Consider the following 13,563-nt stretch of genomic DNA (forward strand, 5'->3'; position numbering starts at 1 on the left):
AACCAAACAAATTTGTGCATAAATATTTTTAGAATAAAAATAGCGGAATTAGCTGCATATTTATCAAATCATGTATTTTCTTGATTGCTGGTAATTTTGGGGAAACATATTTCAAATTTCTGAACATAAAACTCCCCGTTTGCCATTTCTAGCCACCTACACACAAAAACACAGGGGGATCAAAGTGTCTTTCTTACTAATATAGAGAAAATGAAAAAAAATGCAATTATAAGAGAAAGTGCTAAAGCAAAAACACCCACGCAGAAATCAATGCCATCAGTGCAAGATAAATATGAACACTCACCAGGTGTCTCCCAGGTCCCGGGAACAGTGATCTGTACCATCTGTGAGTACACACCAAAGGTTTTTAATCATAGACCAAGAACATGACCTTTGTATTTTCACTGGCAAAATCAAACTCCCTCCTTATCAGCAGTGCAAGAACACAAACCCTCTCAAATATGTATTGCACATCTCCTGGGGGAAACTTTTCACAAATGTGGGTTGTCCTGGTTCTAAACACATTTTATCTGCCGAATGAGTGCAATGTTGGGATTCTGCATCATTTTCTCACATCAGTTTGGTGAATTAGTGAATACTTATCCTCTTCTATATTCAATTATTCGACTGCATAACACAGAAATATAAAAACGAGAAAAACATGCAACACTACAATATGTATGGAATTATTTCTTTCATTCATTCAATGCCCAATCAGTTTTTGCTTGTTTTGCGATGCTGAAATAAATCAAGTGATATAATGCCAGCTTCAGAGGCACTCAGCTGAAGGCTAAACAAGCAGATTACTCCTCGCCTCGGCGAGCAGCCTCAATCTGCAGGGAAGTGTGAAAAACGCTCGCCTTGCCTAATTATCAGAGGAAATAAATAAAGCAGACTCTTCGGTATAAATCAAGAGTGTTTATTGAGTGTCTTAATAATTTAAGAGTGATGAACAGTGGGGGTTTGGTGCTCCTCTGGTGGACAGCATGCAATGCTGCACCGCCATGGCCTTACAGCATCTGCTGCAGTGATCTAAAGCCCCGTCCTGCTCTCCAGCGTCAGACATAGACAAACAACAGACTACAAGGATCCTGGTCTGCCTCTGCTGTCCTGTTTCGATCCACTGATTGACAGGCACAAGGCAAAGAGCTTAGTAGAGTAGAGGCGTCATTGCTGAGTGGCCTCACAGGCAGAAATTAGCAGCTCACATCAGTCTCTATGGAGACTAGCCTATACAAGCTTAATGCACAATCAGCAAAATCTAAGGCCAACTAGGTTGAAGATTCATATGCTCACACAGAGCCCAGACAGCTGTGCTCCGAAGCCACTTATACTCTCATTTGTACTCCAGTCTGTGTGCCAGTCCCATAGTCCCAGAGGTCCACCTGCTATAGTCCTTCTGTGGAAGTCACGTTCAATGGAATGAGGCTGAAACGGTTTTCGTGTGTCTTGTTGTGGTCCTGTTGGGGTTTTTCATTTAAGGTGCTTTAGATCCCCCCTGTGTCTCTTTGTAGACTCGCAGAATGGCCTCGCACACAAACTGGAACTGACACTGAAACACACACATAGTACAACGTGTTGTTAGTTATTAGAAAACAGTGCCATGTTTAATAGGATAACACTGGGTACATGATGTTGTCATTTAAACGTCAACAAATTCAGTGAAAAAAAAACAAACAAACCAACAACGAAATGATAAGAATAACCTTTGTGTCATCACTGCTTGATGGCTCAGTGTTGGTGTAAAACCACATAAATAAGACATGTTTGTGCTGAGTGATATGCTCCTTCACTCCCATTGTTCACCCACTGTTTTTACATAAAGCCCGTTTAATTTATGTAAATTATTACATAAAAATTATTCTTCTTTTTAAACAATTGTTCATCTTTTTTTTAATGTGTTAATATGCAAATGTTGGTGGTGGGGACCACCAAAATCTGTATGCATCGAAAATGGATTGATATAATTTGAAATTGAAATTGAAATTTATTTGTGGGATTTGTTCAGTTACAAAGTAACATAGAACTATATGTGGTGCTACATGATTTTTGTGATAAGTAGTAGTATTATCATTAGTAAAAAAAATTATTAATAAAGGTTAACAACTGAAAAACAGGGCTACACGGTGGTGAAGTGGTTAGCACTTTCGCCTTGCAGTGATCAGACCTGGGTTCGAGCCCCGGTTGGAACAGGGGCCTTTCTGCATGGAGTTTGCATGTTCTCCCTGTGTGTGCGTGAGTTCTCTCCGGGTTCTCCGGCTTCCTCCCACAGTCCAAAAACATGCAATGTGGGGATTAGGTAAATTGGACACTCTAAATTGACCGTAGGAGTGAGTGTGAGAGTGAATGGTTGTTTGTCTCTATCTATGTGTGTGGCCCTGCGATGGACTGGCGAACTGTCCAGGGTGTGCCCCGCCTATCGCCCGATGTAGCTGAGATTAGCACAGCACCCCCCGCGACCCTCTGGTGGAGGATAAAAGCGTTAGATGATGATGATGATGAACTGAAAAACATGAAACAAAATCCTGAATCTGCATCTGTATCCTGACCAAATTCAATAAAGTCTTCTTGGATCATAATTGACCTTCCAAAGAAATGTCGTAAAAATCTGTCCTTTATGGCAGGCTTAACAATGGCAGCCTTAATATGTATCACATGGATCCTTCACAAAACTATGCATGTTTTCATGTTTCCATTACTAAGGCACAAACATATGAGGGGACACCTGCACGTCAGCAGAAAAGCATTAGAGAGAGGAAGCCTCAGGGGCTGGATCTTCTTTCAAAATAAAGGTGATAGCGGTAGCAGCAGAGCCCTAGAAGCAAACATGTGACCGTTGAGCTGCCATATTCCCAGCACTACCTCCTGTCAAAGCAATGAGTAACACTTTCCTCTCCCCGACAACTAACACAGAGGAAACACAGAGCACAGCTACCAAACCCAGCTCTTCCCTGCTCCAGCTCATCCGCCGTCAGTAAAATACTCTTTGAATTAATGAAGGTTACAGGTGACAGGACTCACAAAAGATGTCAAAATGTGTCACACAAGTCTCTACTTTAACTGACATGACATTTTCACAAAAACACTGAGCTGCTACTCAAGTCAAACCTTCCAGAGAGTCTCTATTAAACCACTTCCCTGCATATTCTTACTTGTCACAGTGTGCCAAATGAAATGTAAAAAACAATTTGTTTTCTTATTCAGACATGCATTTGAATAGCCTGTTCTCATTCAAGGACAGAGCGTGTGGCCAAGATGTGACACACACACACACACACACAGCGAGCAGTATATGTCAGTAGAGCAGTAATGTGGTTAAACTGCACTATTATGTCAACACTTTCCTCAGCTGAAGGCTTTTCCTTTAGAACAAGCAAAAATCGAGAAGCCTGGTTCTGCAGAGAAGGTTTTTTTTAGACTACACGTAGAAAAAGGAATGTGACATATGTGACAGCTACAAAATATTAAGAAAATTCAGGCCCTAGAACGTGAGCTGGGCATGAAAAGAAACTGTCGAGCCATAGGTGATTGTAACGTAATTAAACAAAAGAACAAAAGCATATATCCCTGTCTTTCTTTGTACCGTGGTTTGAACCATCATGGCTCGCTGATCTCGCAGTGTTTTGACAATGTCCAGCGGGAACATCGGCTGACCCTCATCCAACAGAGCCAGTGCCGTTTCCATAGTGATCAGAACACCTGTCCGTCCAATCCCAGCGCTGAAACAGATTAGAACACAAACGCAGCATTAAGTGTATGGAAAGGCAGGTACAGTACAGGCTGGCAGTGTTCAATTACAACACAACCTCTCAATGCATGTGTGTGTGTGTTTTACCTGCAGTGTACCATTAAAGGCTCTTCACCTCTCCTCCTCTCCCGGACAGAGCTGATGAACTGCAGGAAGTCTGAAGGGTCGTCGGGTACACCGTGGTCCGGCCACGCGACATACTGCAGGTGTGTGACTGCACGCTCCTCATTCCGCTAAGCAAACACACACACACACACACAAATGACAAAAATGCAAGGTAGAATTAGAGATTACTAGCTTACTGAATAACCATGACATTACAGGATCATGTGGACAAATCGCCCACATGAGAGGAACAATGAAGCTGTAAAGGGGTTCAAACTGTGATAATATTCAGTGTGTGAGAAAACAAAAACCACATAGGATGTTGTAGAGCAGGTGAAGAGAACAAATCACTGAGATTAGGATGGAATGAGGAACAGGAGGGAGGAATGGAGAGATGGCGGAAGAGATCACAATTCAGAAAACAAACAGGAGAATTGAGTTTAGAGTGTTTAATGGGCATGTGCCCTCTGACTCCACACAGGGATTAACTCGCTCCGCCAGAGGAACAGATGGGCCGACACAGCAGTAACTGTGTATGCATGTGTGTGCATTCTTACTCCATGCTTCCATGAGCATTATTTATTAATTTACCCGCGTGCTGGAGGAGTTCAGCTCCTTTAATCCGATTATCTGACGCGTTATGATTCAGACTCAATCAGATAAACTAACCAGGAAGACGTGTGTGGAGACACCTGTCTGCACGCAGGTGTGTTGCCACGACATTTGTTAGTACTATCCCAATCCACATGCCCACTCATGCACACACGGGCACAGCCACCCACGTGGAAGTGACTGTGCAGTATGTTGGGTGCACACAGCTTGCCAGGAGTGGCTGCTGCCTATGGTGAGTGCCGCTATGTGACATATGGTACATGGTACATGCTACAAACATGCAAACACAAATGTTCAATGTTGTACTGTGATCATATCACGATAAGTTTTTATACAGTTATATAAAATATTTATGACGGATTTGATTAGTAGCTTGTGCTGTACAAAAGTCAAGAACACTCATTTGAATGTCTTGTGATGATGTCAAAGCAACTTTTTAAGATTTTACAATTTTCTTTTTTTTTATCTGTAATTAATTATTATATTAATTATAATTATAGATTAATGCAAAGTAAGTAATACTTACTTTAAATAAGTAAGTAATACGTGCATTTCAGATTGTTATTACAGGTTTAGGGTTTCTTTATTGTGAAAGAACAAAAACGTTGACACTAAATAATTTACATAAATTAAAAGGGCTTTATGTAAGGCATTTATTATATGAAGACAAAAAATGACCATGATGTGTCAGAGATTAAGGAAATATGTTAAATTGAAATACTGACTTCACTGATAATGATGGTGCAGCTAGTATATTCACAAAATACCAGCAGAGTTACTCTAACTATGGGTCGTAAATGCCTAAAATAACCAAAACCTAAAACCCCTTATTTCCCATCTCAAAAATATCTCAACCAGAGGAAAAGAAAAACAACGGTCTGCAGTAAAGACGCATTAAAATATAGACGGATGAATGTGGAGAGGAAGTTGAAGACAGATGCCAGTGTGGATAATATTCTCCCAGACATAAAAGCAAAACAGAAAGCTTCAGGCAAGGTTAGCCAACATTCTCCCTCCCTATCCCCTCTCTCTCTCATACGATGTTGTTATATATTTAATGTATATCTTTTTTTGTGTGTGTGTGTGATAATGTTCTGGTGCAGTTCAATATTTATAAAAAAATAACACAGACAGTATGAGAGTTAGGTGTATGCATGTGCATGAACACAATGTAGTGCCAAGTATAAGATCAGTTTCATGTTTCCATGGTTTGTGAAAATGAAGATTTTAAGGATTTATTTATGTTCTTTTTACTGTACCTGTGTGTGTGTCAGAGTGAACTGCCGCGTCACATATGCCAGGTTACACTCCTCGGAGTGACACTTCACCCGCATGTGCCCGTAATCCTTCACTTCTGGCGGATGCGGCCAGTATTGGTGGCACTTGGTCTGCAAAGTGTACGACATCATATGACATCAACGACAGGTTACATCATCACCTCATGCGTGAGTCATTAGTCAGGAACAGATGTATTACTGCTGCTACATCAGGTACGCTCCGCTCTCACGGAAAATCAGGGTGATGTGCTGTTCCACCTCGTAGTCAGAGGAATAAAGGCAATTCATCAGGAGCACGATGTGACTTGACATACTGAGTGTGTGCATCTGTGTGTGTGTGTGTGTGGGATCCTCAAGTAGAGAGAAACTCTGGGTACTTGACGGATGTCAGGAAAATTACTAATTAATGAAAGAATCTTGTTACCAAGCAACGGGCAAGCTAAGGCTGAGATGTTGTCATTCAACAGGACCTTGAGACCTCACCGCCTCTGACTCTCTGTGGTTGTGACTTCACTTTCAATTTGTTTACCATCGATATCCCACTCACTTTTTACATTTGGCCATTTTCTGCATGGCAAAATCCTGTAATTACTCATGGTTGTGCCGACTGATTATGTCTGTGTGCAAACATCACCACAAAACCTTTTAATTACAGTAATCATGTAAGTGAGACATGAACCATCATGCCACAGTAATCACCGTATCGACACACAGCTGATGCTGAGTTGTGTAATTTTAAGTGCTTTGACTCTTTTCCACCCCTGTGTTTGTGTCTGTTTACAGTATGGAAGTATGAACAAGTATGTATACCCGTCCTCTCTCTGTCAGAGTTGTAAGCATGATGATGGTGTGAGCCTGTTGCTCCCAAACAGTCTGCCAAAAATGAGTGCAGGTCTGTGGCAATGGACCCTGAGCAGCAACATAACGTAAACATACACCAGACACTGGGGGCGCCACCTACGAGACAGAAACACACACCACAACACGACAGAGAATGATTTTAAATGTCAGACAGGGACAAAAAAAACTACACAGCTGTATATTAGTGATGTTCACCTTGATGTGGCTGGCATTGATGTAGTCCTCCTGGCCCTGGAGCACCACTCTGCTCGCATCATCTGAAAGAAGAGCAAGACAGTGGCGTGCTGGGTCATAACAGAGCCCTCAAATCACCGCAGGCTCAGCCAATTAAATTTCATGAAGTGCCACAGTGGTGAACTCCAGATTAATGTTATAAAGCTAGTAATAGAGCTCATACAGACACACGTGTGTAAATAAGAAGCACTTACAAGGCAAAACATCCCGATATCGATTCTTGTCCATGTTCTCAGGAAGCCGAGCACAGTTTAGTGACAAACCAGGTTTCCTCCTGTATAAATTCTAGAAACAAGCAAACACACACCAAGACATGCGCATCAACACACATATACAGAAAGCACAAATTCCAGACCGGTTACAGCATCACCAACAGGAACAGGAGTTCATGTTAAGATTAGGGTCAACATCTGTCCCAAAAACAGCACTTACAAGACGTAAGTTTAATTACTATATCTAGATGATTGCACCACATACAGTAATAGTGAGGGATACATTAAATCTTGCAAAGACAAACAGAATCATTTAGATAATTTGATTCTATACATAATTGCATGAAACATCGCTTAGCTCCCATCTGCATTTAAAATACCTCAAAATGAAAACAGAGCGTGCCAGACTGTATTCCTCTCTCCAGCTGCCTCATTGATTCCTCCAGTGTTGTGCCCCGCTCTGACTGGCCAGGAGAAGGCACTTTGTCTACCTCTGATTGGCTGGTGAGTGTGAGGGCGGGAGGTAACTGCAGCACGGGTGCCACTCTGCCAGGACCTGGAATACAAGGACGGTTCAATGCTGTCATTAATATTTATAGAAACATGACAAGACACAGAGTGAGCGCTTTGATCAAATGCTGCTTCAGCACTTTTCTCTCTCTCTCTCTCTCTCTCTCTCCCTCCCTCCCTCTCTCACTGTCCTCTTTCTCCTTCAATCACCTTTACGCCTGATGAGCAAGGCGAGCTCTCTGGAGTGCGACTCTCGGCTTGCTCGTATGAACATGACAACCTGGTCATGCGTGTGTTCAGAAATGTCTCGACCGTTGATGAGGACCACCAGGTCTCCCTCCAGGAGTTTAGGTTCACATCGGCCTGCCTACAAACAACAAAGTAAAACGTTTAACTAGATTTTCTGTACTCTCTACTTCAGTTTCATTACTCATTTTATTCTCCAGAAATCACTGACAGGATAAAGTGTTAAATGTCCAGTTCTATTTCAAAATATGTTGTTTAATCCTTATATTTACTGTATTTATTTGCTTATAACCTTTATTTAAGAAATAACAGTAACATTTACAAAGATGTCATAATACTGATACAATATTAATCGAATGTAGAATGATAAAATAAATATATATAAACCATGAAATGTATCCATTTAGCAATAAATAAATGTTAAAATAATATAACGACCCAATATTACCAAGTTTTCTTTTATTATATATATATATATACATATATGTGTGTGTATACATATACACACAAAAAGGTATTAGCCTTTTTAAGACAGCATTAAGAAACAGCTATAGTTATTTTATTATGAATTAACAAATTAATTACTAATTTGGTGATGGAAGAAAAATATCAATTATTATTATTGTTGTTATTGTAGCTGTTTTAAAGATTCTATTTGCCAATGTTACATGTAGTTACACTACGAGTGCCTCATAAATTCTGTGCAGTCTTCTTTAGTCAGCAGTACAAAAAAGGGGTAATAAACAGACATAATAAGGAAACTAAGGTATAAAATCTGTACAGTGCAATACAATAACTAAAATACAATATAATTATGTTGTGGTCATTTTACATCATAAGCAAAGTGAAGTTTCAACAAAGAAATTAATTCATCTTACCGGAGAGTCGGGTTTAACATGGGATATGGCAAGTGGCATCTTCTGATCCACCCCACCCTGGCAGGATTTAGGAAATGAAATAAAGAAAATGAAAAACAGCACAATTTATGTAAACAAAATCACAACATTAAATGTTTGTCTTGTATGGTGGTGAGAGTGAGAGACAGAGAGACCCACTTTAACATTGAAGCCAAACTTGCCCTCATGATCAGGGGCAATACATATCAGCATCAAGTCTCCGTCACCGAGAGCACCCTGCACACACACACATCAGTACATTAAATGAACACACATATTATGCATGGATACACAGTGAAACACACATTTAAACATTACAACATTACAGACCTTGTCATAGTGTGGTAAGCTTTCCTCCTCGCCGATACTGTCATCAGCTTGCAACAGACCCTCATCAGGCCCCCGGTTGTAAGTGGTGGAGAGACTGACAGAGACAAAACACAAAGATATTTTTCACTTCAATATATTCTCTTTTAATTTTCACTGTTTTCGCATCTTAGTCTTTCTTTACCCTTGACCAATTTTTTTGAGCAGTACAATTCACTTCAGAAAATGTTTGTGGGTGCGTCTTTGTATTTGCAGTCATATTCCAACCTGTTTACAGCCACCTCACTATACTAGCACAATGTTTCTGTTGCCTTCATCTGTCTTACAAAACAAATTACTTTCTGAGTGAAGCACAGGATTGTTGCCAGGTGACACATGATCTAATCTCCCTGAGAAACACAGAGAGAGTCGTGAGGAACTGATTGGCTTAAGCACCATTGTGTGAACTCATTTGACAATGGTTTGAATGTAATGGACATTTGTTTATATTTTAAAGTTATACACTTCAGTTTTAATGCTGTATTTAGTTAGTTAGTTTTTTTTATTAATCCCCTTAGGGAAAGTATTCCTCTGCATTTTGACCCATCCTAGTTAGGAGCAGTGGGCTGCCACACTGAGTAGCGCCCGGGGAGCATTGGGGGTTGGGTACCTTGCTCAGGGGTCCCCCAGCCCTTTTTGGCCGGGTGGGGATTTGAACCGGCGACCCTCCGGTTACAAGTCAAGTTCCCTTTCCACTTGGCCACGGGCTGCCCACAATACAATATAATAATACATGTTTCATTGATACTAACATGTCACTAAATCCAAATAAATTTTCAACATAAAAATAAATAAAGGCACTGCCAACATACTTCACACCACCAAAACCTGGTGAAATGGGAGAGAGAGACCGTGCCAAGGAAGCAGAGGAACCATTTCTGCTGTAACAGATACTAACTGATGTGGTGAAGTGTCTCCCTCGCTGTCCTTGCTGCTGCTCACAGATGCTCTGTAGGTGTAGAAGACGTCCTCCCCCTCCGACATGTCTTTCAGATCATTGGCCAGCTCCACTGAGGATGGACGCACTTTACGGATACCATGACGAACTCGAGGACTTCGCCTAAGGAGAGACAAAACTGTTTTTAAAGACTTTAAGGCCTTTTTTTGCCTTGGTAAAACAATTTCAGGAGTTACTTTTGATGACACATAGAATACAAACTGATATCGGCTTCTCGTTGCACAGTCATATCAGCCAAAGGGATGACAAGACCTTATAATTTATTAATTTATTCACATTTATATCACATTTTCCTCTGTGCTTTTTATCATAACAATAGCACATATTAAGTAATAATTAAAGAGATAGTTCAGATTTTTTTGTGATTATATGTTTTTTTGAGGTTCTGACACATTATCAACACTGATTGGTGCTGATAATGTGCCAGTATTTCTGTGGAAACACTGACTCTCCCTGATAACATGGCAGGGACATAAGAGAAAATTTGTGTTTTAGCTTGCAAGGACAAAGATGCTGATGGTCTACTGAAGCCTTGTTTGTTAAGTTTGTGCCACTTAGGTAAATCCTAACAAAGGTTTCTAACAGAAGAGACACACATTTGAACTCCGGCATAGAGGCAGCAGAAGATGTAAAACGCCTGTGTGATGTGAATTTCTATTCTAGGAATGAGGATCAGTCAGTATCAGTCCGATACTGGTCAAAAGCACTGGAGCTGGTATCGGACACATAAAAATGTAAAACTTGCTACAATCCAAATATCCAAGTGAAATTACCATCTCTGGAGCAAAATACTTGCAGAAGTTGAAACAAGACCTGATAATGCATCAATATCTCATGCAACCACACAAAAAACAGAACTATCCCTTTAAGCATGACCTGGACCTGGATAAAAGATGAAAATGACACAATCAAAGCTGTAATTTATGGCTGCAGGTAGTACCAGTTTGGAGTGGATGGGGGCGATCTGGAGGGCAGACTCTTAGTCTCAAGACACTCTGATGAAATTGATCTCCGCAGCACAGGGTTCCACACCATCCCTCCCCCCACTCGCTGACACACTGGACCACTAGTTGTTTAAGAGCATAGAGAGACAATTGTTCAGTATTTATGACATTAATGTGTGAACACGTACAGGTTTGAGGCTTACCTCTCATTTTTACTATTGCCGAGGCCCAGGTGCTGTGTAATCAGCTTTGTGTAGGACTGAATCGTGCTGTTGTTGTGTTTGGGGCTCCTGGCCATCCGGTTGGAGGAGAAGAAGGAGTGATGATCCACACAGGACCTCCACAGGTTTTTACAGGTTTTGGGACAAGGCAGAATCAGGGACACCTCACAGTCCTGAGTCTCTCCCTACAATGTGCAGAATTCAGATTCTTCATCTTTTTGAATAATGCTTTATTTCTCTTATGCATTTCTCTGAAGCTGCTTGGGTTGTATTTGTAGCTGACATATTCTCAAATTTTTTATGACTGATTCATTACTTGTCTCACAGAATTGTATTGAAAAATGAAAGTGTTGTGGATAAATATCCATGTCCCACTATCAGAAAGCAATAGTGGGTTTAAAGTTTAAATAGATCTAAGCAGTCAAGTGTACGCAGCAATTAAAAGCAAATGTTTGCTCCCAGCAGTTCTTGAAACTACTAAGAACAAATAAATGGTAGAGACTCACATGTTTACGTTTCAGATGTATTAGAAATCGTTTCCTCTTAAATGAAATCTTGATTATATTTCCCCTACACAAGGAGAAAACAGTTAGAGGCTTGGAAAATACAAGAAGCAGTCTTTTATTTCAGCACAGCTTTCTTTCTACAATTACTCCTGGTCCTGAAACAATGTTCAGTCCTAACTTAAACTTAAAATCTTCATCCATTTGAAAAGATTTCAAACACAGAACAAAGGAAGCAGTTACTGCAAGCTGCTGTAGTTTTAATGTGCTGTTAAATTAATGCCTAATTACTACTGCATTGTGCTTTGTTCCCCTGCACAGTGTGTGCTACTTGAACCCATTGTTATTTGTTTTTAATGTGGTCATCCATACAAACGGACCCCGTCGTGGCTAGGTCTCACTTGTAACAGAGATTTCAATGTCAATGTGACAGTAAAATTAAAAAGTAAAATGTTTAAATTAAAACAATTAGTCAACAGTATCACTTACCAGGGAAAGAAACTGGAGCAAATCATATTACAGAAAACTGCAACACCACTGGAGGCCAAACCCACCATCAGAGGGGCATTGTTGATGTCCTGAGAGAGAGAGAGAGAGAGAGAAAGCAATCAAAGAAAGGATGACACTAAATGTTGCAGATGAAGTTAAAACAGTGCATGATATAGTAAATAAACAACACTACCATGGCAGCATGAAGCTCCACTCCATACAACTCCAGAGTCCGTGCTGTGTTGAGGAAACACAACTCCGCCTCACTCTGCTTCAGCCCCCTGGGAGCACACAAACACACAGTCACATGCAACAACAGGAACCAGCTGCACATCAAACCAGTTGCTTTTCGGCTGCAGCTATATACAGTAGAATGCACTGAATTACTTGTGCTGTGGATGCAGATCCTCCACTTTACATATGAAGTCTTCATCTTGGTCAGGGATAAAGTGGCACTTTGAGAGGTATCCAGGTTTTCGGGATGGACAGTGATCCCCAATCTCCGCTACAGTGGATAGAGAGAGACACTGAGGAGCCGCACAAACACACAGAACCAGATCCACAACATATGCACACTGACATGTGGGGCACTTTGAGAGAGGTTCTGCTTATTGAGAGCATCCTGAATGGGAATGATTACTCACTCGAGTCACTATTCAGTCATTAATCATTTGATTCTCTAGGACGAGACGGAACTTACACTGCACGGCATATGAGGCCAACACTACAGCTGCACTCAGTGGGCACTGCAACCTGCAATCACACTGTACCATTAGACACTGTAAAAGCACCACACAAACAGTTCACAAGGACTTTGGGACTGCTACTAACCGTCCTTCTCTAATGTCACTCCTGATCTGGAGGAAGTACAGGTGCCTGCATGGACAGAACAACAGGAACTTTACAATGAATGACTGTTATGTGTACGCCTTGCAGAAACACATATAAAGTGGTCTGATTTAGTGGAACAGTGAAATGGATGACTTCCTGTGAGTCATATCGAATCACAGAATTGGATGTGTGAACATTGAGACATGGTGTGCTGATATATCATCATACCCATCAAATTTGGGTTTAATTTGGCTGCAAGGCATGAAAATGTGTTGTTTGCAAATGCACTTATATTATCCTGTGTTTTTGAAGTCACAATTACAATTTTGAAGTAGACGTGTAATTCACATGTGGGAAATGTGTCATTGCAGTATGAAATGACATGAATGAGGAACAAGTGCAGCTGCTTGGCTGACATTTCATTTTAAGCTACCACAAAAACAGGATTTCTTTATTGGGCACAAGAGAGAACTAAACATTGGTATGAGTACATAGTAGATTCAAAATAACCATCATAAACCACACTACCAAATGAATCTTTAATTTCTAA

The 13,563-nt window shown here is 40.7% G+C and overlaps 1 protein-coding gene across 1 annotated transcript; it reads right to left on the bottom strand.

Moving 5' to 3' along the window:
- Positions 1 to 903: 903 nt before the first annotated feature.
- Positions 904 to 12,955, bottom strand: LOC122760908 (tyrosine-protein phosphatase non-receptor type 3-like). The gene is made up of 20 exons (XM_044016104.1): positions 12,883 to 12,955; positions 12,570 to 12,687; positions 12,376 to 12,463; positions 12,183 to 12,271; positions 11,697 to 11,760; positions 11,173 to 11,375; positions 10,966 to 11,091; positions 9,966 to 10,127; positions 9,032 to 9,125; positions 8,861 to 8,938; positions 8,684 to 8,740; positions 7,770 to 7,926; positions 7,430 to 7,605; positions 7,032 to 7,122; positions 6,799 to 6,860; positions 6,553 to 6,699; positions 5,725 to 5,853; positions 3,836 to 3,981; positions 3,584 to 3,719; positions 904 to 1,552 (listed from the first exon to the last, which is right to left on the bottom strand). The coding sequence occupies exons 1-20, from the start codon at positions 12,953 to 12,955 to the stop codon at positions 1,478 to 1,480; spliced, it is 2,271 nt and encodes a 756-aa protein (XP_043872039.1). The 3' UTR covers positions 904 to 1,477.
- Positions 12,956 to 13,563: the final 608 nt, after the last annotated feature.

Source organism: Solea senegalensis, unplaced genomic scaffold (genome assembly GCF_019176455.1).
Source record: "Solea senegalensis isolate Sse05_10M unplaced genomic scaffold, IFAPA_SoseM_1 scf7180000014161, whole genome shotgun sequence".
Taxonomy (NCBI): domain Eukaryota; kingdom Metazoa; phylum Chordata; class Actinopteri; order Pleuronectiformes; family Soleidae; genus Solea; species Solea senegalensis.